The 27,158-nt window shown below is 39.9% G+C and overlaps 1 protein-coding gene across 1 annotated transcript in view; it reads left to right on the top strand.

Annotated features, from left to right (window-relative positions):
- The window catches only part of ARHGEF11 (Rho guanine nucleotide exchange factor 11), a 74,041-nt gene that overhangs the window by 21,369 nt on the left and 25,514 nt on the right, over window positions 1–27,158 (top strand). The window contains exons 9-26 of the mRNA XM_033082860.2: window positions 1,718–1,852; window positions 3,046–3,120; window positions 3,227–3,292; window positions 4,735–4,836; window positions 6,128–6,229; window positions 8,066–8,108; window positions 9,389–9,485; window positions 11,294–11,449; window positions 13,296–13,319; window positions 13,436–13,598; window positions 14,369–14,453; window positions 16,136–16,165; window positions 19,106–19,185; window positions 19,333–19,382; window positions 23,176–23,361; window positions 24,985–25,032; window positions 26,347–26,436; window positions 26,557–26,642. Of these exons, the coding sequence (XP_032938751.1) occupies window positions 1,718–1,852; window positions 3,046–3,120; window positions 3,227–3,292; window positions 4,735–4,836; window positions 6,128–6,229; window positions 8,066–8,108; window positions 9,389–9,485; window positions 11,294–11,449; window positions 13,296–13,319; window positions 13,436–13,598; window positions 14,369–14,453; window positions 16,136–16,165; window positions 19,106–19,185; window positions 19,333–19,382; window positions 23,176–23,361; window positions 24,985–25,032; window positions 26,347–26,436; window positions 26,557–26,642 (1,618 nt within the window). The remainder of the gene's footprint in view (window positions 1–1,717; window positions 1,853–3,045; window positions 3,121–3,226; window positions 3,293–4,734; window positions 4,837–6,127; window positions 6,230–8,065; window positions 8,109–9,388; window positions 9,486–11,293; window positions 11,450–13,295; window positions 13,320–13,435; window positions 13,599–14,368; window positions 14,454–16,135; window positions 16,166–19,105; window positions 19,186–19,332; window positions 19,383–23,175; window positions 23,362–24,984; window positions 25,033–26,346; window positions 26,437–26,556; window positions 26,643–27,158) is intronic.

Raw genomic sequence — 27,158 nt, 5'->3', positions numbered from 1 at the left:
CTCCTGCCTTGGGAATTCCAGGAATTATTTCCATGATCCCAAATCTTCATTTGCTGGGAATTCCTCCTTTGGGAATTCTGGAATTTTCCCATTCCCAGATTTTTCTAAATCTTCATTTCCTGCGAATTTCCACCTTGGGAATTCTGGAATTTTCCCAGATTTCCACAATCCCAAATCTTCATTTCCTGGGAATTTTCACATTGAGAATTCCCTGGATTTCCCCATTCCCAGATTTTTCCAAATCTTGATTTTCTGGAAATTCTCATGTTGGGAATTCCGGAATTTTCCCATTCTCACATTTTCCGTGATCCCAAATCTTCATTTCCTGGGAATTCCCACACTGGGAAAAATGAAAATCCTGCAGGAGTCCCAGGGGGCCTCGGTAATTTGGGAATTCTGGGAATTCCTGGATCAACCTTGAGCCATTCCCAGGCTTTTCATCATCCAAAATCTGCATTTTTTGGGAATTTTCACTTCCAAAATTCCCAGATTTCCATGATCGCAGATCTGCGTTTCCTGGGAATTTTCACTTTGAGAATTCCCAGATTTTTCCAAATCTTAATTTCCTGGGAATTCCCACATTGGGAATTCTGGAATTTTCCTATTCCTGCCTTTTCCATGATCCCAAATCTTCATTTTCTGGGAATTCTCATGTTGGGAATTCTGGAATTTTCCCATTCTCACATTTTCTGTGATCCCAAATCTTCATTTCCTGGGAATTCCCACACTGGGAAAAATGAAAATCCTGCAGGAGTCCCAGGGGGCCTCGGTAATTTGGGAATTCTGGGAATTCCTGCATCATCCTTGAGCCATTTCTGGGCTTTTCATCATCCAAAATCTGCATTTTTTGGGAATTTTCGCTTCAAAAATTCCCAGATTTTCCTCATTTTCCATGATCGCAAATCTGCGTTTTCTAGGAATTTTCACTTTGAGAATTCCCAGATTTTTCCATATCTTCATTTTCTGGGAATTCCCACATTGGGAATTCTGGAATTTTCCTGTTCCTGTCTTTTCCATGACCCCAAATCATAATTTTCTGGAAATTCTCACGTTGGGAATTCTGGAATTTTCCCATTCCCAGATTTCCATAATCCCAAATCTTCATTTCCTGGGAATTTTCACATTGAGAATTCCCTGGATTTCCCCATTCCCAGATTTTTCCAAATCTTCATTTTCTGGGAATTCTCACGTTGGAAATTCCGGAATTTTCCCATTCCCAGATTTTCCATGATCCCAAATCTTCATTTTCTGGGAATTTTCACATTGGGAATTTCAGGAATTCTCTCCCTCCTGCCTTGGGAATTCCAGGAATTATTTCCATGATTCCAAATCTTCATTTCCTGGGAATTCCTGCCTTGGGAATTCTGGAATTTTCCCATTCCCAGATTTTTCCAAATCTTCATTTCCTGCGAATTTCCACCTTGGGAATTCTGGAATTCTCCCATTCCCAAATTTCCACGATCCCAAATCTTCATTTTCTAGGAATTTTCACATCAAGAATTCCACCATTCCCAGATTTTCCACAACCCCAAATCTTGATTTTCTGGGAATTCTCACGTTGGGAATTCCGGAATTTTCCTATTCCCAGATTTTCCGTGATCCCAAATCTTAATTTTCTGGGAATTTTCACATTGGGAATTCCAGGAATTCTCTCCCTCCTGCCTTGGGAATTGCAGGAATTTTCCCCCATTCCCAATTTTTTTTCCCTTTTTTCCAGGATTTGGGGTTCCGAGCTGTGGAAGGAGAATTTTTCCGGAGCCTCCCGACGTTCCCGGGCTCGGGGTCCCCGCGGCTCCCAGGACGATTTTCCTTGGATTCCCAGGATGGGGAACAGGGGCTGGAATCAACAGAGGTGAGGGGGGAATTCTGGAGAAAATTCCAGAAAAATTTGGGAAAAATCGTGGAAAAATCCAGGAAAAAATGGGGAAAATGCGGGAAAAAAATGGGAAAAATTTGAGAAAAATTGAGAAAAAATTGGGAAATATTTGGGAAAAATTTGGGAAATATTCACAAAAAATTCAAGAAAAATTTGGGGAAGATTCTTGAAGAATTCAGGAAAAATCCAGGAAAAAAAATTGGGAGAAATTCAGGAAAAATTTGGGGAAAAAATTGGGAAAAATCCAAGAAAAATTTGGGAAAAATCCAAGAAAAATTCTTGAAAAATTCAGGAAAAATTGGGAAAAATCCAGGAAAAAATTGGGGAAAGGGCAGGAAAAAAAAAATCAATGAAAAATTTGGGAAAAGGGTGGGAAAAGGTTGGGAAAAATCCAAGAAAAAATTGGGAAAAATCCAGGAAAAAAATTGGGGAAAAAATGGGAAAAATCCAAGAAAAAATTGGGAAAAATTTGGGAAAAATCCAGGAAAAAAATTGGGGAAAAAAATGGGAAAAATCCAAGAAAAATTTGAGAAAAAATCAGGGAAAATCCAAGAAAGTTTGGGGAAAATTCTTGAAAAATTCAGGGAAAATTGGGAAAAATCCAGGAAAAATTTGGGAAAAATCTGGGAAAAATTCTTGAAAAATTCAGGGAAAATTGGGAAAAATCCAGGAAAAATTTGGGAAAAATCCAGGAAAAATTTGGGGAAAATCTGGAGAAAATTTGGGAAAAATCAATGAAAAATTTGAGGAAAGGGTGGGAAAAATTCAGGAGAAATTGAGGAAAAATTTATGAAAAAATTGGGAAAAATCCAAGAAAAATTTGGGAAAAATCTGGAAAAATTTGGGAAAAGGGTGGGAAAAATTTGGGAAAACTCCAAGAAAAATTTGGGAAAAGGGTGGGGTGAAAATTGTGGGAAAAATCCAGGAAAAATTTGGGAAAAAAAATGGGAAAAAAAATTGGGAAAAGAATGAAAAACTCAGGAAAAATTTGAAATTTCTCAACGAAAACTCCGCGAAAAAAACGGAAAAAATTCCAGAAAAAAAAAAAAAAAATTGAGAATCCCCAAAAATTTCCCTGTCTGGAATTTCCCTCTGGGAATTCCAAGGAATTTTATTTTAAAGAATTCCCAAAAAATAATAAAATAAAAAATTAAAATTTCTCCCCGCAGGGATCGCGCAATTCCGGTTTTTCCGAGCCCGGCAGCCCCCGCGGCTCCCCGGTGCTCCGGCGCTTCCCCGAGCAGGTGGGGCCCAAATTCCTTCCAGAAAATTCCAGAAAATTCTGGGAATTCCTTGGGGGATCTCCCAGAGCTGTTCCTGGAGTTTGATCCCGGTTTTTTTTTGGGACAGGGGTCGGGGAGGCCCCAAATCATCGGGCCCGAGGAGGAGTGCGAGGAGGGGGACGCCGGAAACGAGGTGGGGATTGATTGGGAATTGATTGGGAATTGATTGGGAATTGATTGGGAATTGATTGGGAATTGATTGGGAATTGATTGGAAATTGATTGGGAATTGGGAATTGATTGGGGAATTAATTTGGGAATTTGGGGATTGATTTGGGAATTGATTTGGGAATTGATTTGGGAATTGATTTGGGAATTTGGGGATTTTGGGAATTTTGGGATTCTGGGGATTTGGGAATTTGGGAATTGATTTGGGAATTGGCTGGGGAGTGATTGGGAATTGATTGGGAATTAATTTGGGAATTGATTTGGGAATTTGGGGATTTGGGAATTTGGGGATTTGGGAATTGATTTGGGAATTGATTGGGAATTGATTGGGAATTGATTTGGCAGTTCTGGGGAAAATGGGGATTTGGGAATTTTGGGAATTCTGGGGATTTTGGGGATTGATTTGGGAATTGATTTGGGAATTTAGGAATTGATTTGGGAATTGATTTGGGAATTGATTGGGAATTAATTTGGGAATTTGGGGATTGATTTGGGAATTAATTTGGGAATTCTGGGAATTGATTGGGAATTGATTTGGGAATTTGGGGATTTGGGAATTTGGGAATTCTGGGGATTTGGGGGAATTTGGGAATTGATTTGGGAATTGATTTGGGAATTGATTTGGGAATTCTGGGGATTGATTTGGGAATTGGTTTGGGAATTGATTTGGGAATGATTTGGGGATTAATTTGGGAATTTGGGGATTGATTTGGGAATTGATTTGGGAATGGATTTAGGAATTTGGGGATTTGGGGATTTGGGGATTGATTGGGAATTCTGGGAATTGATTTGGGGAATTTAGGGATTTGGGAATTGATTTGGGAATTGATTTGGGAATTTGGGGATTGATTTGGGAATTGATTTGGGAATGGATTTGGGGATTGATTTAGGAATTTGGGAATTTGGGATTTGGGAATTTGGGAATTGATTTGGGAATTTATTTGGGAATTGATTGGGAATTGATTTGGGAATTGATTGGGGAATTGATTTGGGAATTGATTGGGAATTGATTGGGAATTGATTTGGGGATTTGGAGATTTGGGCATTTGGGAATTCTGGGGATTTGCGGGAATTTGGGAATTCATTTGGGGATTGATTTGGGAATTGATTTGGGCATTGATTTGGGAATTGTTTGGGAATTTGGGGACTCTGGGGATTTGGGAATTTGGGGATTTGGGAATTTGGGAATTGGGGGAAATGGGAATTTGGGAATTTGGAGATTTTGGGATTCTGGGAATTTGGGGATTCCAGGAAAATGAGAATTTTGGGATTTGGGGAAAAAGGGGATTTTGGGGAATTCCTGAGGGCATTTTGGGGGATTCCTGCTGGGATTTTAGCAGGGATTTTTTGGGATGCCCCTTCCCAATTCCCAGTTTTTCCCATTTATTATTTCTGTTTGTGTTCCCAGAGCGATTCCGTGTTCCAGGACCTGGGGCGGCTCAAATCGCGCCCGGCGCACCTGGGAGTGTTCCTGAGGTTCCTGCTGAGCCAGGCTGACCCTGCTCCCCTGGTGAGAAATTCCAAAATATCCCAAAAAATCCCAAAAACCATCCTGAGGTTCCTGCTGAGCCAGGCTGACCCTGCTCCCCTGGTGAGAGAATTCCCAAAAATCCCAAAAATCCTAAAAAACATCCTGAGGTTCCTGCTGAGCCAGGCTGACCCTGCTCCCCTGGTGAGAGAATTCCCAATAAACAATTCCCAAAAAATCCCAAACAACATCCTGAGGTTCCTGCTGAGCCAGGCTGACCCTGCTCCCCTGGTGAGACAGAATTCCCAATAAACAATTCCCAAAAATCCCAAAAATCCCAAAAAATCCCAAAAACCATCCTGAGGTTCCTGCTGAGCCAGGCTGACCCTGCTCCTCTGGTGAGAGAATTCCCAAAAATCCCAAAATTCCCAAAAAACATCCTGAGGTTCCTGCTGAGCCAGGCTGACCCTGCTCCCCTGGTGAGAAAAATCCCAAAAATCCCAAATATCCCAAAAAACATCCTGAGGTTCCTGCTGAGCCAGGCTGACCCTGCTCCCCTGGTGAGAAATTCCAAAAATCCCAAAGAATTCCTAAAAACCATCCTGAGGTTCCTGCTGAGCCAGGCTGACCCTGCTCCCCTGGTGAGAAAAATCCCAAAGAATTCCCAAAAAATCCCAAACAAACCATCCTGAGGTTCCTGCTGAGCCAGGCTGACCCTGCTCCCCTGGTGAGAAAAATCCCAAATAAACAATTCCCAAAAAATTCCCAAAGAATCCCAAAGAATTAAAAAAAATCCCAAAGAATTCTCAAAGAATTAAAAAAAAATTCCCAAAAAAATCCCCAAAAATTTCCTAAAATGTTCCCATAAAAATCCCAAAGAATTCCCAAAGAATTCCCAAGGAATCACAAAGAATTCCCAAAGAATTCCCCAAAAAATCCCAAAGAATTCCCAAAGAATTCCCCAAAAATTTCCAAAGAAATTCAAAAAAATTCCCAAAGAATTTCCAAAAAATTACAAAAAAATTTTAAAAAATCCCAAAGAATCCCCAAAGAATTTCCAAGCCTTTCCCATTCATTTAACATTTATTTTTATATTTATCTTTATTTTAATTTATATTTATTTTATTTCCATCTGTTCCAGCTGTGCTCTGAGGTTTGCTGCCAGCTCAGCATTTCTATTTTAATTTCAATTTTAATTTTAATTTTAATTTTAATTTTAATTTTAATTCTAATTTTTATTTTAATTTTAATTTAATTTCAATTTTAATTTTAATTTTAATTTTGATTTTAATTTTAATTTTAATTTTAATTTTAATTTTATTTTATTTTCCAGCTGTTCCAGCTGTGCTCTGAGGTTTGCTGCCAGCTCAGCAGCCCCAAGGAGTCCCGAGCCCTGGCCAGAGACATCTGGAACATTTTCCTGGACAGGAGCGCGGTCAGGGGAAATTCTGGGATTTTTTTGGGATTGGGGGAAAATTCTGGGATTTTTTGGGAATTTTTTGGGATTTTTTTGGGAATTTTTGGGATTTTTTTGGGAATTTTTTGGGATTTTTTTGGGAATTTTTGGGATTTTTTTGGGAATTTTTGGGATTTTTTGGGAATTTTTTGGGATTTTTTGGGGGAATTTTTGGGATTTTTTGGGGGGAATTTTTGGGAATTTCTGGGATTTTTTGGGAAATTTTTGGGATTTTTTTGAGAATTTCTGGGATTTTTGGAGGGAATTTCTGGGATTTTTTGGGCAATATCTGGGATTTTTTGAGGAAATTTTTGGGATTTTTTTGAGAATTTCTGGGATTTTTTGAGGGATTTTCTGGGATTTTTTTGGGGGGGAATTTCTGGGATTTTTTTGGGAATTTTTGGGATTTTTTTGGGAATTTTTGGGATTTTTTGGGGAATTTTTGGGATTTTTTGGAGGGAATTTCTGGGATTTTTTTGAGAATTTCTGGGATTTTTTTTGGAATTTCTGGGATTTTTTTGGGGAATTTCTGGGATTTTTTTTGCAATTTCTGGGATTTTTTTGGGAATTTTTGGGATTTTTTTGGGAATTTCTGGGATTTTTTGGGGAATTTCTGGGATTTTTTTTGGAATTTCTGGGATTTTTTTGGGGAATTTTTGGGATTTTTTGGAGAATTTTTGGGATTTTTTGGCAGGAATTTCTCGGATTTTTTTGGGAATTTTTTGGGATTTTTTTGAGAATTTCTGGGATTTTTTGGAGGAATTTCTGGGATTTTTTTGGGAATTTTTGGGATTTTTGGGGAATTTCTGGGATTTTTTGAGGGAATTTCTGGGATTTTTGAGGGGGAATTTCTGGAATTTTTTGGGGGAATTTTTGGGATTTTTTTGGGAATTTCTGGGATTTTTTTGGGAATTTCTGGGATTTTTGGAGGGGATTTCTGGGATTTTTTGAGGGAATTTTTGGGATTTTTTTGCGAATTTTTTGGGATTTTTTGGGGAATTTCTGGGATTTTTTTGGGGAATTTTTGGGATTTTTTGGGGAATTTCTGGGATTTTTTTGGGAATTTCTGGGATTTTTTGGGGAATTTCTGGGATTTTTTTTGGATTTTTCTGGAATTTTTTGGAGGGAATTTCTGGGATTTTTTGGGGAATTTCTGGGATTTTTTTGAGAATTTCTGGGATTTTTTTGAGAATTTCTGGGATTTTTTGGAGGGAATTTCTGGGATTTTTGAGGAAATTTTGGGGTTTTTTTTGAGAATTTCTGGGATTTTTTGAGGAGGAATTTCTGGGATTTTTTGGGGAATTTCTGGGATTTTTGGGATGGATTTTTGGGAATTTCAGAAGGAATTCCCAGGATTTTGGAATGGATTTTTTGGGGTTTTGGGATGGATTTTCCCAGATTTTGGGAGGAATTCCCAGAATTTCGGGAAGGATTTTCCTGGATTTTGGGATGGATTTGGGTGGATTTTGGGATGGTTTTTGGGATTAATTTCCCAGAATTTTTGGGATGAATTCCCAGGATTTTGGGATGGATTTTCCCAGATTATGGGATGGATTTTTGACAGGAATTCCCAGGATTTTGGGATGAATTCCCAGATTTTTGGGAAGGATTTTCTGGCATTTTGGGATGGATTTTGGACTGAATTCCCAGAATTTTGGGATGGATTTGGGATGGATTTTAGGATGGATTTTGGGATAGATTCCCAGAATTTTGGGGTGGTTTTTGGGATGGATTTGGGGTGGATTTTTTGGGATTTTGGGATGGATTTTTGGGATGGATTCCCAGAATTTTGGGCTGATTTTCTCTCTTTTGCAGCCCCTCCGGGTGAAGGTGTCGGAGCCGCTCCTGGCGGAGATCGGTGAGTTCGGAATTCTGGGAATTTCCAAACTTCCCTGGACTCTCAGAAAATTGGGAATCCCCTCTGCAATGAGAGGAGCACCCAGAGCATTCCCAAATCCTGAATTTTTTGTGGAATTCCCTAAAAAATTTGGATTCCAAACCCAAATTTTCTCCAAAATACCCAGAAAAAATTGAGATTAAAACCTGAAAATGCTGCCAGGAATTCCCAAATTTTTCAGGAATCCCAGGGCAGGTTTGGGATGATCTTGAGCACCCAAAATCCCAAATTTTCCCTGGAATGCCCAAAAAAATTGGGATTCCAAACCCAAATTTTCTATAAATTCCCATTAAAAATTCGGATTCCGAACTCAAATTTTTGCCGCAATTCCCAAAAAAATTTGGATTCCTGACCTGAAAATGCTCCCAGGAATTCCCAAATTTTTCCTTGGAATTCCCAGAAAAATTAGGATTCCAAACCCAAATTTTCTCTAAATTCCCATAAAAAATTTGGATTCCAAACCCAAATTTTCTCCAAAATTCCCAGAAAAAATTGAGATTAAAACCTGAAAATGCTCCCAGGAATTCCCAAATTGTTTCAGGAATCCCAAGGCAGGTTTGGGATGATCTTGAGCACCCAAAATCCCAAATTTTTCCCTGGAATTCCCAGAAAAATTTGGATTCCAAACCCAAATTTTCTATGAATTCCAATTAAAAATTCAGATTCCAAACCCAAATTTTTAGCGCAATTCCCAAAAAATTGGAATTCCCAACCTGAAAATGCTCCCAGAAATTCCCAAATTTTTTTCTGTAATCCCTAAGACTCCCAGGGCAGGGTTGAGGATGATCTTTGGTCACCCAGATCATTCCCAAAATCCCAAATTTCCCTGGAATTTCCTAAAAAATTTGGATTCCAAACCCAAATTTTCTATAAATTCCCGTTAAAAATTCAGATTTCGAGCCCAAATTTTCCCCAAAATTCCCAGAAAAAAATTGAGATTAAAACCTGAAAATGCTCCCAGGAATTCCCAAATTTTTTCAGGAATCCCAGGGCAGATTTTGGGATGATCTTTGTTCACCCAGAGCATTCCCAAAATCCCAAATTTTCTATAAATTCCCAAAAAAATTTGGATTCCGAACTCAAATTTTCCCCAAAATTCCCAGAAAAAATTGAGATTAAAACCTGAAAATGCTCCCAGGAATTCCCAAATTTTTTCAGGAATCCCAAGGAAGGGTTGGGGATGATCTTTGTGCCCCCAGAGCATTCCCAAAATCCCAAATTTTCCGGAATTTTCCCCGCAGAGTCGCGGCTGCGGGGCGGCGAGGACGCGCGGCCGGCGCTGCTGGCGGCTCAGGAGCTCGTCCTGCCCGACATCCACGAGCAGCTCCACGACTACAGGTGGGCAAAAAATCCCAAATTTTGGGAATTTTGGGAATTTTGGGAATTCTGACCATTCCCAATCCCATTTTCCCTGATTTTCCCAAAAAACCCAAACAGAAAAATCCCAAATTTGGGAATTTCCGCTTTTTCTGATCGCAAAAATCTCGATTTATTTTTTATTTTTAATTTTTTTTTAAAATTTTGAGCATCCCAATCATCTTTTTGTGGTTTTTTTCCCCCACAACCAAGTGGAAAAATCCCAATTTTTTGTTGTTCCCAATCCCATTTTTTCAATTTTTTCCCCTTCAGGACAAACTGAAAAAATCCCAAATTTTGCAGAATTTCTGCCTTTTCCAACCCCTTTTTTTTACTTTTTCCCCCAAAAAATGATTGGAAAAATCCCAAATTTTGGTAATTTTGGGAATTCTGACCATTCCCAATCCCATTTTCCTGTTTTTCCCACAAATCCAAACAGAAAAATCCCAAATTTGGGAATTTCCGCTTTTTCTGATCGCAAAAATCCCAATTTTTTTTTTATTTTTAATTTATTTTTAATTTTTTTTTTAATTTTGAGGATTCCCAATCCCATTCTTTTTTTTTTTGGTGTTTTTTCCCCCAGAACCAAGTGGAAAAATCCCAAATTTTTTGTTGTTCCCAATCCCATTTTTTCAGTTTTTTCTCTCCAGGACAAACTGAAAAAATCCCAAATTTTTGCGGAATTTTCCCCTTTTCCAACCCCTTTTTTTTACTTTTTCCCCCAAAAAATGACTGAAAAAATCCCAAATTTTGGGAATTTTGGGAATTTTGGGAATTCTGACCATTCCCAATCCCATTTTCCCTGTTTTTCCCACAAATCCAAACAGAAAAATCCCAAATTTGGGAATTTCTGCTTTTTCTGATCGCAAAAATCCCGATTTATTTTTTATTTTTAATTTTTTTTTTTAATTTTTTTTTTAATTTTGAGCATCCCAATCCCATTCATTTTTTTGTGGTTTTTTTCCCCCAGAACCAAGTGGAAAAATCCCAAATTTTTGTTGTTCCCAATCCCATTTTTTCAATTTTTTTCCCTCCAGGACAAACTGAAAAAAATCCCAAATTTTGTGGAATTTTCCGCTTTTCCAACCCCGTTTTTTTTACTTTTTCGCCTAAAAAATGACTGGAAAAATCCCAAATTTTGGGAATTTTGGTAATTTAGTGAATTCTGTCCATTCCCAATCTCACATTTTTTATTTTTCCCTCCCAGAACCAACCAAAAAAATCCCAAATTTCCGCAATTTCCGCCTTTTCCGCCCCCGTTTTTTCACTTTTTCCCACAAAACTGAGCAGAAAAATCCCAAATTTTAGGAATTTTGACCATTCCCAATCCCTTTTTTTAATTTCTCCCCTAAAACCAAATGGAAAAATCCCAAATTTCGTGAATTCTTTCCATTCCCAATCTCACATTTTTTGTTTTTCCCCCCAGAACCAACCAAAAAAATCCCAAATTTCCGCAATTTCCGCCTTTTCCGCCCCCATTTTTTTTACTTTTTCTCAAAAATACTGACTGAAAAAATCCCAAATTTTAGGAATTTTGACCATTCCCAACCCCTTTTTTTTATTTCTCCCCAAAAACCAAATAGAAAAATCCCAAATTTTGTGAATTCTTTCCATTCCCAATCTCACATTTTTTATTTTTCCTTTCCAGAACCAACCAAAAAAATCCCAAATTTCCGCAATTTCCGCCTTTTCCAACCCCATTTTTTTTCACTTTTCCCCCCAAAAAACCCCAAATTTTGATGATTTTGGTAAATTTATGAATCCCAAATCCCATTTTTTGTGTTTTCCAGGACCAAACGCACGCTGGGGCTGGGCAGCCTCTACGGGGAGAACGAGCTGCAGGAGCTGGAGCAGGAATTGGGGAATTCCCGCTGGGATCCGCGGGAGCGCCGCGAGCGCGAGCGGGCGCTGGCTGAGAGACAGCTGGGACAGCTGGGGGACATCCTGTGAGGATTTGGGGTTTTTTTGGGATTTGGGATTTCAGGATTTGGGATTTGAGATCTGGGAATTTGGGATTTGGGGTTTGGGAATTTGGGGTTTGGGGTTTGGGAATTCCCGCTGGGATCCGCGGGAGCGCTGCGAGCGCGAGCGGGCGCTGGCTGAGAGGCAGCTGGGACAGCTGGGGGACATCCTGTGAGGATTTGGGGTCTGGGGTTTGGGATTTGGGATTTGGGATTTGGGAGTTTAGGATTTCAGGATTTGGGATTTGGGGTTTTTGGAGTTTGGGGTTTTTGGGGTTTGGGGTTTGGGAATTGGGAATTTGGGGTTTGGGGTTTGGCGTTTGAGGCACCTCGAGGACAACCTGTGAGGGCTTTTTGGGATTTGGAAGTTTGGAGTTTCAGGATTTGGGATTTGGGAGTTTGGGGTTTGGGGGTTTGGGATTTAGGATTTGGGGTATTTGGGATTTGGGGTTTCAGGTTTGAGGTTTTTGGGGCTTGGGAATTGGGAATTTGGGGTTTGGGATTTGGCGTTTGGGGCAACTCGAGGACATCCTGTGAGGGCTTTTGGGAATTTGGGATTTGGGGTTTGGGGTTTTTGGGAATTGGGAATTTGGGATTTGGGAATTTGGGGTTTCAGGATTTGGGATTTGGGGTTTGGGATTTCAGGATTTGGGGATTTGGGGTTTGGGAATTCCCGCTGGGATCCGCGGGAGCGCTGCGAGTGTGAGCTGAGAGACAGCTGGGACAGCTGGGGGACATCCTGTGAGGATTTGGGGTTTTTGGGGTTTATGGGATTTGGGGTTTGGGGTTTAGGGGTTGGGATTTGGGGTTTGGGGTTTCAGGATTTGGGGTTTGGGAATTTGGGGTTTGGGAATTCCCGCTGGGATCCGCGGGAGCGCCGCGAGCGCGAGCGGGCGCTGGCCGAGAGACAACTGGGACAGCTGGGGGACATCCTGTGAGGGTTTGGGGTTTTTTGGGAATTAGGATTTGGGATTTGGGAGTTTAGGATTTCAGGATTTGGGGTTTGGGGTTTTTGGGATTTGGGGTTTGGGAATTTGGGATTTGGGAATTGGGAATTCGGGGTTTGGGATTTCGCGTTTCGGGCACCTCGAGGACGTCCTGTGAGGGCTTTTGGGAATTTGGGATTTGGGGTTTGGGGTTTGGGGGTTTGGGATTTCAGGATTTAGGAATTTGGGATTTGGGATTTGGGGTTTGGGGTTTGGGGTTTCAGGATTTGGGAATTTGGGGTTTGGGATTTGGGGTTTTTGGGGTTTGGGGTTTTTGGGGTTGGGGAATTCCCGCTGGGATCCGCGGGAGCGCCGGGAGCGCGAGCGGGCGCTGGCTGAGAGACAGCTGGGACAGCTGGGGGACATCCTGTGAGGGTTTGGGGTTTTTTGGGATTTGGGGATTTGGGAGTTTAGGATTTGGGGTTTTTGGGTTTTGGGGTTTGGGGTTTGGAGTTTGGGGTTTGGGATTTGGGGTTTGGCGTTTGAGGCACCTCGAGGACATCCTGTGAGGGTTTTTGGGAATTTGGGATTTGGGATTTCAGGATTTAGAAATTTGGAGTTTGGGGTTTCAGGATTTAGGAATTTGGGATTTGGGGTTTGGGGTTTGGGGTTTCAGGATTTGGGGTTTTTGGGGTTTGGGAATTTGGGGGTTTGGGATTTGGAGTTTGAGGCAGCTCAGGGAAATCCTGTTAGGATTTGGGGTTTGGGAATTGGGAATTGGGAATTTGGGATTTGGGATTTCAGGATCTGGGGTTTGGGATTTTGGGATTTTGGGAATTTGGGATTTGGGATTTGGGATTTGGGATCTGGAAAAGAAGAAATCCAAGGAATTCCTTTTCCCACAGGTCCAAGTACGAGGAGGAGCGAAGGTGAGCGGGACCAGGGGCTGAAAAACTGGGAATTGTAGGAATTCCTGGAAATTCAGGAATTTTGGGATTTTTGGGAATTCTCCAACCCCCCTAAATCTGGAATTTCTCTCTCCCAGCTCCCCCATGGCCTTTGCCCTCAGCACCTTCCTGGCCCACGCCGGGATCCGGCCCCGGGAATTTCGGGAATTTCGGGAATTTCGGGAATTTCGCAGCCCTGGAACCTCGGAAAAAATCCTGGACAAGGACAAGTGGCTTCCCTTCTTCCCCAAGGCCAAAAAGGTGGGAATTCCTGGGAAAAATTTGGGAATTTTTTTGTTTGATTTTGTGGGAAAACAAAAAAAAATGGGGTTGGAAAAAGGGAAAATTCCGCAAAATTTGGGATTTTTCCGTTTGGTTCTGGGGAGAAATAAAAATAAATGGGGTTGGGAATGTTCAAAATTATCAAAATTTGGGATTTTTATGTTTGGTTTTGGGGGAGAGACAAAAAAAAATGGGAATGGTGAAAATTCCAAAATTTGGGATTTTTTCCAGTCAGTTATGGGGAAAAAATGGGGTTGGAAAAGGCAAAAATTCCACAAAATTTGGGATTTTTTGGGTTCTTCCTGGGGGAGAAAACAGGAAAAATGGGATTGGGGATGGACAGAATTCATAAAATTACCAAAATTAGAAAAATTTCCAAAATTTGGGGGGATTTTGGTGGGAAAAAGCAAAAAAAAAAAAAAAAAGGGATCAGAAAAGGCGGAAATTCCCCAAAATTTGGGATTTTTTTGGCAAAAATCAAGAAAAAAACAGGATCAGGAAAAGCCAAAATTTGGGATTTTCCACTTTGAAACAAAAAATGGGATTGGGAACACTCAAAATTCCCAAATTTCCCCAAAATTTGGGATTTTTTTGGTGGGAAAAAGCAAAAAAAAGGGGTCGGAAAAGGCAAAAATTCCCCAAAATTTGGGATTTTTTTGCTGGGTTTTGTGGGGAAAACCCAAATTTGGGATTTTGGGGATTCCATAAACCCCAAACTCCGAGGGATTCCAGGATTTTTATCCCAACAGAGCAGCAGCTCCAAGAAGGAGAAGGAGCAGAGGCAGAACCCGATCCTGAAATACATCGGGAAACCGCGGAGCTCCTCCCAGAGCAGTGAGTGCCCAAATTCCAGAGTTTTACAGGGAATTTATTGGGATTTTATTGGGATTTTATTGGGATTTTATTGGGATTTTTTGGGAATTTTTTGGGAATTTTTTGGGATTTTTCTGAGATTTTTCAGGAATTTTTTTTGGATTTTTTAGGATTTTTTTTGCGATTTTTCGGGAATTTTTCGGGATTTTTTTGGGAATTTTTCTGAGATTTTTCAGGAATTTTTGGGGGGATTTTAAAGGATTTTTTTTGGATTTTTCAGGAATTTTTTGTGGTTTTTTCAGAGATTTTACAGGAATTTTTCTGGATTTTTTTGGGATTTTTCTGAGATTTTTCAGGAATTTTTTGGGATTTTTTAGGATTTTTTTTGCGATTTTTCGGGAATTTTTCGGGATTTTTTGGGGAATTTTTCTGAGATTTTTCTGGAGTTTTTTTGGTATTTTTTTAGGAATTTTTTGGGATTTTATAGGAATTTTTTTGAGTTTTTTCAGGATTTTTTGTGGGTTTTTCAGAGATTTTTCAGGAATTTTTTGGGATTTTTTAGGATTTTTAATGAGATTTTTCTGGAATTTTTTTGTATTTTTTTAGGAATTTTTTGGAATTTTTCAGAAATTTTTTGGGATTTTTTTGGGAATTTTTCTGAGATTTTTCTGGAATTTTTTTTTGTATTTTTTTAGGAATTTTTTGGGATTTTATAGGAATTTTTCTGAGATTTTTCAGCAATTTTTTGTGGTTTTTTTCAGAGATTTTTCAGGAATTTTTTGGGATTTTTTAGGATTTTTTTTGCGATTTTTCGGGAATTTTTTGGGATTTTTTTGGGAATTTTTCTGAGATTTTTCTGGATTTTTTGGGGATTTTTTTAGGAATTTTTTGGGATTTTATAGGAATTTTTCTGAGATTTTTTAGGAATTTTTTGTGGTTTTTTTCAGAGATTTTTCAGGAATTTTTTGGGGATTTTTTAGGATTTTTTTTGCGATTTTTCGGGAATTTTTTGGGATTTTTTTTGGAATTTTTCGGAGATTTTTCTGGAATTTTTTTGGTATTTTTTTAGGAATTTTTTTGGATTTTATAGGAATTTTTCTGAGTTTTTTCAGGAATTTTTTGTGGTTTTTTCAGAGATTTTACCGGATTTTTTTTGGATATTTTTGGGAATTTTTATGAGATTTTTCTGGACTTTTTTTGTATTTTTTTTAGGAATTTTTGGGGATTTTTTTCAGGAATTTTTGAAAATTTTGCAGGAATATTTTGGGATTTTTTTCAGCAATTATTTTGGGACTATCCAGAATTTTCTGAAAATTTTGCAGAATTTTTCTTTTTATTTTACAGGAATTTTTCTGAGATTTTTCAGGAGTTTTTTGGGTTTTTTTCAAGATTTAAAATATTTTTTTAGGATTTTTTTGTATTTTTTAAGGATTTTTTGGGGATTTTTTTCAGGAATTTTTTGGGATTATCCAGGAATTTTCCCAAAAATGTCCCTAAAATTACCCTGAAATTCCCATTTTTTTTCCCTGAAATTCCCCCAAATTTCCCAAATTTTCCCTGAAATTCCCAAAAATTCCCAAATTCCTCCTCATTCCCATTTTTTTTCTGTTCTCATCCCATCCCATCCCCAATTCCCATTTTTTTTTTGTTTATTTTTTTTTTTGGGATTTTGGGAATTTTGACGCCTCCTTTTTATTTTCCAGCATTTCATGTTCCCCTGTCCCCTGCTGAAGGTAAAAAATTCCCAAATTTTGGTTTTCCTGCTTTTTTTCCATCTTTTTTGTTTTAATTTGGGATGGGAATTTGGGATTTGGGGTCAGAAATTTGGGATTTAGGGTCAGAATTAGGGATTTAGGATGGGAAAATTGGGATTTGGGATGGAAAAATTGGGATTTAGGATCAGAAATTTGGGATTTGGGATCAAGGTTTAGGATTTAGGATGGAAATTTGGGATTTGAGATTTAGGAATTTGGGATTTAGGATGGAAAATCTGGGATTTGGGATGGGAAATTTGAGATTTAGGATCAGAAATTTGGGATTTAGGATCAGAGATTTGGGATTAAGGATCTGGTTTGGGATTTGGAATTCAGGAATTTGGGATTTAGGATCAGAAATCTGGGATTTAAGGTGGAAAATTCAGGATGGGAATTTGGGATTTAGAGTCAAGTTTGGGATTTGGGATTTGAAATTTAGGAATTTTGGGATTTCGGTCAGGATTTGGGATTGGGAATTTGGAAAATTGGGATTTGGGATCAGGTTTGGGATTTGGAATTTGGGATTTAGGATGGAAATTTGGGAATTTGGGATTGGAAATTTGGGGTTTAGGATCAGAAATTTGGGATTTGGGATGGGAAAATTTGGATTTAGGATCAGGTTTGGGATTTGGAATTTGAGAATTTGGGATTTAGGATCAGAGATTTGGGATTTAAGGTGGAAAATTTGGGATGGGAATTTGGGATTTAGAGTCAAGTTTGGGATTTGGGATTTGAAATTTAGGAATTTTGGGATTTAGGATCAAAAATTTGGGATTTAGGATCAGAAATTTGGGATTTAGGATCAGAAATTTGGGATTTAGGATCAGAAATTTGGGATTTGGGATGGGAAAATTGGGATTTAGGATCAGGTTTGGGATTTGGAATTTGGGAATTTAGGATTTAGGATCAAAAATTTGGGATTTGGGATGGGAATTTGGGATTTGGAATTTGGGAATTTAGGATTTAGGATCAAAAATTTGGGATTTAGGATCAGAAATTTGGGATTCAGGATCAGAAATTTGGGATTTGGTGTCAGGATTTGGGATTTAGGATGGGAAATTTGGGAATTTGGGATGGAAAAAATTGGGATTTAGGATCAGAAGTTTGGGATTTGGGATGGGAAAATTGGGATTTGGGATGAGGAATTTGGGATTTAGGATCAGAAATTTGGGATTGGGGTCAGGATTTGGGATTTAGGAGGGGAAAATTGGGATTTGAGGTCAGGATTTGGGATTTAGGATGGAAATTTGGGATTTGGGATGGGAAAAATGGGATTTAGGATCTGGTTTGGGATTTAGGATCAGAAATCTGGGATTTAAGGTGGAGAATTTGGGATGGGAATTTGGGATTTAGAATCAAGTTTGGGATTTGGGATTTGAAATTTAGGAATTTTGGGGTTTAGGATCAAAAATTTGGGATTTGGGATGGGAAAATTGGGATTTGGGGTGGGAATTTGGGATTTGGATATAATTTGGAATTTAGGATTTGGGATGAGGAATTTGGGATTTAAAATGGGAATTGGGGATTTGGAATTTGGGAATTTGAGGTCAGGATTTGGGATTTAAGGTGGAAAATTCAGTTTTTGGGGATTTGGGATTTAGAGTCAAGGTTGGGATTTGGGATTTGAAATTTAGGAATTTTGGGATTTAGGATGGGAAATCTGGGATTTAGGATCAGGTTTGGGATTTGGAATTTGGGATTTAGGATGGAAATTTGGGATTTGGGATGAGGAATTTGGGATTTAGGATCAGAAATTTGGGATTGGGGTCAGGATTTGGGATTTAGGATGGAAATTTGGGAATTTGGGATGGGAAATTTGAGATTTAGGATCAGAAATTTGGGATTTAGGATCAGAGATTTGGGATTTGGGATTTGGTTTGGGATTTAGAAGGAGGAATTTGGGATTTAGGGTCTGGTTTGGGATTTGGAATTCAGGAATTTGGGATTTAGGATCAGAAATCTGGGATTTAAGGTGGAGAATTTGGGGTGGGAAATTTGGGATTTAGAATCAAGTTTGGGATTTGAAATTTAGGAATTTTGGGATTTAGGATCAGAATTTAGGATTTAGGATGGGAAAATTGGGATTTGGGATCAGAAATTTGGGATCAAGGTTTGGGATTTGGGGTCAGGATTTGGGATTTGGAATTAATTTGGAATTTAGGATTTGGGATGAGGAATTTGGGATTTAAGGTGGGAATTGGGGATTTGAAATTTAGGAATTTCGGGATTTAGGATCAGAATTTGGGATTTAGGGTGGGAAAATTGGGATTTAGGATCTGATTTGGGATTTGGAATTTGGGAATTTGGGATTCAGGATCAGAAATTTGGGATTTGGGATGGGAATTTGGAATTTGGGGTCAGGATTTGGGATTTGGGATGGGAAAATTGGGGTTGGGGTAAGGATCTGGGATTTGGAATTTAGGAATTTGGGATTTAGGATGGGAAATTTGAGATTGGGGATGAAGAATTTGGGATTTAGAATCTGGTTTGAGATTTGGAATTTGGGAATTTGGAGTTTAGGGTCAGAAATTTGGGATTTAGAGTCAAGTTTGGGATTTGGGATTTGAAATTTAGGGATTTGGGATTTAGGATGGGAAATTTGAGGTTTAGGATGAGGGATTTGGGATCAGAAATCTGGGATTGGGGATGAGGAATTTGGGATTGGGATCAGGATGACCCTATTTCCCCCCATTTTTCCCCATTCTTTCCCCATTTTTTCCCTTTTTTCCCCCAATTTTACCCCCTTTTCCCCCCAATTTTCCCCATTTTTCCTCATTTTCTCTCCATTTCTCCCTTTTTTCCCATTTTTCCCATTTTTCTTTCCCTGTTTTTTCCCATTTCCCCCCCAATTTCCCCCATTTTTCCCATTTTCCCCCCAATTTTTCCCCATTTTCTCTCACTTTTTCCCATTTTTCCCAGCCGTGCGCCCCGGCAACGTCCGCACCATGATCCAGCACTTTGAGAACAACCACGGGGACGGCGACAGAGACCCTGGGAACGGCACTGGGAGCACTGGGAGCAGCACTGGGAGCACTGGGAGCAGCACTGGGAGCACTGGGAATGGCACTGGGAGCACTGGGAATGGAACTGGGAGCACTGGGAACGGCACTGGGAGCACTGGGAACGGCACTGGGAGCACTGGGGGGCAGCGCCTGAGCACCGGGAGCGTCCCCGAGGGGCTGCTGGAACACCAGGGGTGAGGAAAAATCCTAAAAAATTCTAAATAATCCTAAAAAATTCTAAAAAATTCTAAATAATCCTAAAAAATTCTAAAAAATTCTAAAAAATCCTAAAAAATTCTAAAAAATTCTAAATAATTCTAAATAATTCTAAATAATCTTGGATAATCCTAAATAATTGTAGAAAATCCTGAATAATTCTAAATAATCGTAAATAATCCTGGAAAATCCTGAATAATTCTAAATAATTCTAAATAATCCTAAATAATCCTAAATAATTCTAAATAATCCTAGAAAATCGTGAATAATTCTAAATAATCCTAAATAATCCTGGAAAATCCTGAATAATCCTAGAAAATCCTGAATAATTCTAAATAATCGTAAATAATTCTAAATAATCCTAAATAATCTTAGAAAATCGTCATTAATTCTAAATAATCCTAAATAATCCTGGAAAATCCTGAATAATTCTAAATAATTCTGAATAATCCTTGAAAATCCTGAATAATTCTAAATAATCCTGATTAATCCTTGAAAATCCTAAATAATTCTAAATAATCCTGAATAATTCTAAATAATCCTAAAAAATCTTAGAAAATCCTGAAAAATCCTAAATAATCCTAAATAGTTCTGAATAATCTTAAATAATCTTAGATAATCGTAGAAAATCCTGAATAATTCTAAATAATCCTAAATAATCCTGGAAAATCCTGAATAATCCTAGAAAATCCTTAATAATCTTAGATAGTTTTAAATAATTCTGAATAATCCTAGAAAATCCTGAATAATTCTAAATAATCCTAGAAAATCCTAAATAATTCTAAAAAATCCTGAATAATTCTAAATAATCCTAAATAATTCAAAAAACTTCGATATAATCCTGAATAATCCTAGAAAATCCTAAATAATCTTAGATAATTCTAAATAATCCTAGAAAATCCTGAATAATTCTAAATAATTCTAAGTAATGTTAGAAAATCTTGAATAATTCTAAATAATCCTAGAAAATCCTGAATAATTCTAAACAATCTTAAATAATTCTAAATAATTCTGAAAAATCCTGAATGATCCTGAATAATGCTAAATAATCTTAGATAATCCTAAATAATACTGGAAAATCACAGATAATTTTAAATGATTTTAAATAATCCTAGAAAATGCTAAATAATCGTGAATAATCCTAGAAAATCCTAAATAATCCTAGAAAATCCTAAATAATCTTAGATAATCCTAAATAATTCTAAAAAAATCCTATATAATCCTGAATAATCCTAGAAAATCCTAAATAATCTTAGATAATCTTAAATAATCCTAGAAAACCCTAAATAATCTTAGATAATTCTAAATAATTGTAGAAAATCCTAAATAATTCTAAATAATCCTAAATAATCCTAGGAAATCCTGAATAATTCTAAATAATCGTAAATAATCCTGGAAAATCCTAAATAATCATAAATAATCCTAAATAGTCCTAAGTAGTCCTGAATAATCCTGTAAATAATCCTAAATAATCCTGAATAATCCTGAATAATCATAAATAATTCTAAATAATCCTGAAAAATTGTAAATAATTCTAAATAATTCTGAATAATCCTGAATAATTCTAAGTAATGCTGAATGATCCTAAATGATCCTGAATAATTCTAAATAATTCTAAATAATCCTAGAAAATCCTAAATAATTCTAAATAATCCTAGAAAATCCTTTCCTGGATCCCATTGATTTCCCCCAGAATTCTGGAGTTTTCCATGATTTTTTCTCCTAAATCCCAGGATTTTTCTCCCTAAATCCCAGGATTTTTAAAACTCTAAATCCCAGGATTTTTTCCCCTAAACCCCAGGATTTTTCTCCCCTAAATCCCAGGAATTTTTCCTCTAAATCCCTGAAATTTTGGGCCATAATTCCCCAGATTTTCCCCATAACTCCTGCGATTTTTAACCGCGAATTGCGCGATTTCTGCCAAAATTCCTGAGTTTTTCCCCCTGAATCACAGGATTTTTCTCTCCTAAATCCCAGGATTTTAGTTCCCTAAATCCCAGAAATTTTCTCCCCTAAATACCAGAATTTTTTCCTCTAAATCCCTGAAATTTTGGGCCATAATTCCCCAGATTTTCCCCGTAACTCCTGTGAATTTTTAGCCACGATTTGAAGGATTTTTGCCGCAATTCCTGGGTTTTCCCCCTGAATCACAGGATTTTTTCCCCTAAATCCCAAGATTTTTCTTCCCAAATACCAGGATTTTCTCCCCTAAATCCCAGGATTTTTCTCCCCTCAATCCCAGGATTTTTTTTCTCTAAATCTCTGGGATTTTCGCTGTAACTCCTGCCATTTTTAGCCGTGAATCGCGCGATTTCTGCCAAAATTCCTGGATCTTTTCCCCCTGAATTCCATCAGATTTTTCTCCTCAAACCCCAGGATTTTTCTCTCTAAACCCCAAGATTTTTCTCCTCTCAATCCCAGGATTTTTCTGCCTTCAATCCCAGGATTTTTTCCTCTAAATCTCTGGGATTTTCCCTGTAATTCCTACGATTTTTTAGCCGCGAATCGCGCGATTTCTGCCAAAATTCCTGGGTTTTTCCCCCTAAATCCCAGGATTTTTCTCTCCTAAATCCCAGGATTTTAGTTCCCTAAATCCCAGAAATTTTCTCCCCTAAATACCAGAATATTTTCCCCTAAATCCCTGAAATTTTTGGTTGTACTTCCTCAGATTTTCCCCGTAACTCCTGCGATTTTTAACCGCGAATCGAAGGAGTTCTGCCAAAATTCCTGAGTTTTTCCCCCTAAATTCCATCAGATTTTTCCCCTAAATCCCAAGATTTTTCTCCCCAAAATCCTGAGATTTTCTCCCCTCAATCCCAGGACTTTTCCCCTGAATCCCTGAAATTTTGGGCCATAATTCCCCAGATTTTCCCCATAACAGCTGCGATTTTTAACCGCGAATCGCGCGATTTCTGCCAAAATTCCTGCTTTTTTCCCCCTGAATCCCAGGATTTTTTCTCCCTAAATCCCATCAGATTTTTTCCCCTAAACCTTGAGATGTTCTCCTCTCAATCCCAGGATTTTTTCCTCTAAATCTCTGGGATTTTCCTCGTAATTCCTACGATTTTTAGCCGCGAATTGCGCGATTTCTGCCAAAATTCCTGGGTTTTTCCCCCTGAATTCCATGAGATTTTTCCCCTAAATCCCACGATTTTCTCCCTAAATCCCAGGATTTTTCTCTCCTCAATCCCAGAATTTTTTCCTCTAAATCCCTGGAATTTTTGGTTGTACTTCCTCAGATTTTCCCCATTACTTCTGAAATTTTTAACCGCGAGTTGAAGGATTTCTGCCAAAATTCCTGAGTTTTTCCCCCTAAATTCCATCAGATTTTTCCCCTAAATCCCAAGATTTTTTTCCCTAAATCCCAGGATTATTTTCCCCTCAATCCCAGCATTTTTTCCTCTAAATCCCTGAAATTTTTGGTTATACTTCCTCAGATTTTCCCCGTAACTCCTGCGATTTTTAGCCGCGAATCGCGCGATTTCTGCCAAAATTCCTGGGTTTTTTCCCCCTAAATTCCATCAGATTTTTCCCCTAAATCCCAAGATTTTTCTTCCCAAATACCAGGATTTTCTCCCCTCAATCCCAGCATTTTTTCCTCTAAATCCCTAAAATTTTTGGTTATACTTCCCCAGATTTTCACCGTAACTCCTGCGATTTTTAGCCGCGAATTGCGCGATTTCTGCCAAAATTCCCATTTTTTCCAGGGGATTTTTTCCCATAACTCCCCCAATTCCCATTTTTTCACCCCAAATCCCATTCCTCCCCCAGCTGCCGTCCCGAGGTGCGCCTGGGCCGCTCGGAGTCGCTGAAGGGGCGGGAGGAGCTGCGGCGCTCGCGCCGGGCCGAGCTGGTGCCGCGCTCGCGCAGCGACGTCGACATGGACACGGGGACGGCGGGGACCGAAACCCCCCGGCTGCACTCGGGGTCCTCCTCGGCGTCCAGCCTCTCCAACAGGTGGGGCTGGGATTCTGGGAACGGTTTGGGGATTCTGAGACCAAATTCTGGGGATTCTGGGTCCAGATTCTGGGGAATTCTGAGCTCAAAGTTTGGGATTCTGAGAACAAAGTTTGGGGATTCTGAGACCAAATTCAGGAATTCTGAGCCCAAGTTCTGGGAATTCTGAGACCAGAGTTTGGGGATTCTGAGCCCAGATTCTGGGATTTCTGGGTCCAGATTCTAGGGATTCTGAGCTCAAAGATTGGGAATTCTGAGAACAAAGGTTGGGGATTCTGGGTCCAGATTCTGAGGATTCTGAGCCCAAAGTTTGGGAATTCTGAGCCCAAATTCTGGGAATTCTGAGCCCAGAGTTTGGGATTTCTGAGACCAAAGTTTGGGGATTCTGAGAACAAAGTTTGGGAATTCTGAGACCAGATTTTGGGAATTCTTAGCTCAAAGTTTGGGAATTCTGAGAACAAAGGTTGAGAATTCTGAGCCCAAATTCTGGTAATTCTGAGAACAAAGTTTGGGGTCGTGGGGTTTGCAATGGGATTTTTGAGAATTCTGTTCCCAAATTTTGAGAATTCTGAGCCCAAATTCTGGGGATTCTGGGTCCAAAGTTTGGGGATTCTGAGCCCAAAGTTTGGGGATTCTGAGATCAAATTCAGGAATTCTGAGCCCAAATTCTGGGAATTCTGAGCCCAGAGTTTGGGATTTCTGAGATCAAAGTTTTGGGATTCTGAGAACAAAGTTTGGGAATTCTTGGTCCAGATTCTGGGGATTCTGAGCCCAAAGTTTGGGGATTCTGAGCCCAGGTTCTGGGGATTCTGAGACCAGAGTTTGGGGATTCTGGGTCCAAATTCTGGTAATTCTGAGAACAAAGTTTGGGATTCTGAGATCAAAGTTTGGGGATTCTGAGATCAAATTCAGGAATTCTGAGCCCAAATTCTGGGGATTCTGGGTCCAGAGTTTGGGGGTTCTGAGCCCAAAGTTTGGGAATTCTGAGACCAAATTCTGGAGATTCTGGGTCCAGATTCTGGGGATTCTGAGCTCAAAGTTGGGAATTCTGAACCCAGAGTTTGGGAATTCTGAGAACAAAGTCTGGGAATTCTGAGACCAGAGTTTGGGGATTCTGGGTCCAAATTCTGGGGATTCTGAACCCAAAGTTTGGGATTCTGAGCTCAAAGTTTGGGAATTCTGGGTCCAGATTCTGGGGATTGTGGGCCCAAATTCTGGGAGTTCTCAGCCAAAGTGTGGGATTTCTGAGACCAAATTCTGGGAATTCTGAGCTCAAAGTTTGGGATTTCTGAGCTCAGATTCTGGGAATTCTGAGACCAAATTCTGGAGATTCTGAGCCCAGAGTTTGGGAATTCTGAGATCAAATTCTGGAAATTCTGGGTCCAGATTCTGGGGATTCCGAGCCCAGATTTTAAGAATTCTGAGCCCAAATTCTGGGAATTCTGAGCCCAAATTCTGGGAATTTTGGGTCCAGATTCTGGGGATTCTGAGCCCAAAGTTTGGTGATTCTGGGTCGATTCTGGGGATTCTGAGCCCAAAGTTTGGTGATTCTGGGTCCAGATTCTGGGGTTTCTGAGCCCAAATTTGGGATTTTTGGGTGATTTTTTCCCATCCTTCTCCCAGATCCCTGGACAATCCCACCCCCCCCTACACACCAAAGATGGGGCGCAGGTGAGTGACCCCCCCTGCAATTCCCACTCCAAAATTTCCCCCAATTTCCCCCAATTTGCCCCCAATTTTCCCTCATTTCTCCCCCCAAATTTTCCCCAATTCCCTCTCATTTTCCCCCAATTTTCCCCCAAATTTTCCCCAATTTTCCCCCAATTTTCCCCAATTTTTCACCCAATTTCCCTCCATTTTTCCCTCCATTCTCCCCCAAATTCCCCCCAAATTTCTCCCCCAAATCTTCCAATTCTCCCTAAATTCCCCCCAAATTTCCCCCAAATTTTCCCCAATTTTCCCCCAATTTTTCCCCTATTTTCCCTCAATCTTTCTCCCCAATTCCCCCCAATTTTCCCCCAAATTCCCCCAAATTCCCTCCAAATTTCCCCCAATCTTTCCCCCAATTCTCCCCAGATTTCCCCAAATTTTCTCCAATTTTCCCTCAACATTTTACCCAATTTCCCCCCAAATTGCCCCCAATTTTTCCCCATTCTCCCCCAAATTTCCCCCATTTCCCCCATATTTCCCCCAAATTTTCCCCATTCTCGCCCCAAAATTTCCCCCAATTTTTCCCCAATTTTCCCCCAATTTTTCCCCCATTTCCCCCAAATTTCCCCCAAATTTTCCCCATTTTTTCCCCAAATTTTCCCCAATTTCCCCCTGATTTTACCCAATTTTTCCTCAATCTTTTCCCCCAATTTTCCCCCAATTCCCCCCATTCTCTCCCAATTCTCCCTAAATTCCCCCCAAATTTTCCCCCAGATTTTCCCCATTCTTCCCCCAAATTTCCCCCCAATTTCCCCCAAGTTTCCCCCAATTTTCCCCCAAATTTTCCCCATTTTTCCCCCAAATTTTCCCTAAATTCTCCCCAAATCCCCCAAATTTCCCCCAGGTTTTCCCCATTCTTCCCCCAAATTTTCCCCAATTTTCCCCCAATTTCCCCCAAATTTCCCCCATTTTTTCCCCCAATTTTACCCCCAATTCTTCCCAATTTTCCCCCTTAATTCCCCCAAATTCCCCCAAATTCCCCCCAAATTTTCCCCAATTTTCCCCCAAACTCCCCCCAGTCTTTTCCCCCATTTCCCCCATATTTCCCCCAAATTTTCCCAACCTTTTCCTCCATTTCCCCTAAATTCTCCCCAAATTTCCCCTAAATTTCCCCCAAATTTCCCCCAAATTTCCCCCAATTTCTCCCCAATTTCCCCCAATTTTCCCTCAAATTTTCCCCAATTTTCCCCCAATTTTTCCCCTATTTTCCCTCAATCTTTCCCCCCAATTCCCCCAAATTTCCCCCCCAAATTTTCCCCCAACTCCCTTTTCCAGGAGCGCCGACTCTCCCGTCCTCTCCTCCAGCGCCGACCCCTCCCTTCCCCACCTGCTGGAGGCCGAGCTGGACCCCGACCCCGAGCTGGACCCCGACCCCCAAAACCCCCAAAACCCCCTGCACCCCCAAAATCCCCCCCAAAATCCCCCCCAAAATCCCCAAAACCCCCCGAACCCCCCGGCCCCGGCGCGGCCGCGGCGCCCCCCGGGCGCTCAGAGCTGGCAGCACTCGGTGAACCCGCGGCTGCTCGCGCAACTCTGCCCCAGGGAGGTCGATCGGCAGGAGGTCATCAACGGTGAGGAGACGGAAAATTTGGGGAAATTTGGGGGATTTGGGGTTTTGGGGTCATCAACGGTGAGGAAATATGGGATTTGGGGGAAATTTGGATTTTGGGGGGAAAATTTGGGGTTTTGGGGGTCATCGATGGTGAGGAAATGGGGGATTTTGGGGGGAAATTTGGGGGGAAAATGGGGAAAAATTGAGATTTTAGTGGGGGGGAAATTGGGATTTTGGGGGTCGTCAATGGTGAGAAATGGGAATTTGGGGGGAATTTGGGGTTTTGGGGGTCATCAATGGTGAGGAACAATCAGATTTTGGGGGAAAATGGGGAAATTTTGGGGTTTTGGGGGTCATCAACGGTGAGGAAATGGGGATTTGGGGGGAAAATGGGGAAATTTTGGGGTTTGGGGGGGAAATCTTGGGGTTTTGGGGGGAAAATTTGGGGGTTTTGGGGATCGTCAATGGTGAGGAAGGGGGGATTTGGGGGAAGATTTGGGGTTTTGGGGGTCATCAACGGTGAGGAAATGGGAAT

Source organism: Catharus ustulatus, chromosome 30 (genome assembly GCF_009819885.2).
Source record: "Catharus ustulatus isolate bCatUst1 chromosome 30, bCatUst1.pri.v2, whole genome shotgun sequence".
Lineage (NCBI taxonomy): Eukaryota > Metazoa > Chordata > Aves > Passeriformes > Turdidae > Catharus > Catharus ustulatus.
This window is presented reverse-complemented; position numbering and strand designations above follow the sequence as displayed.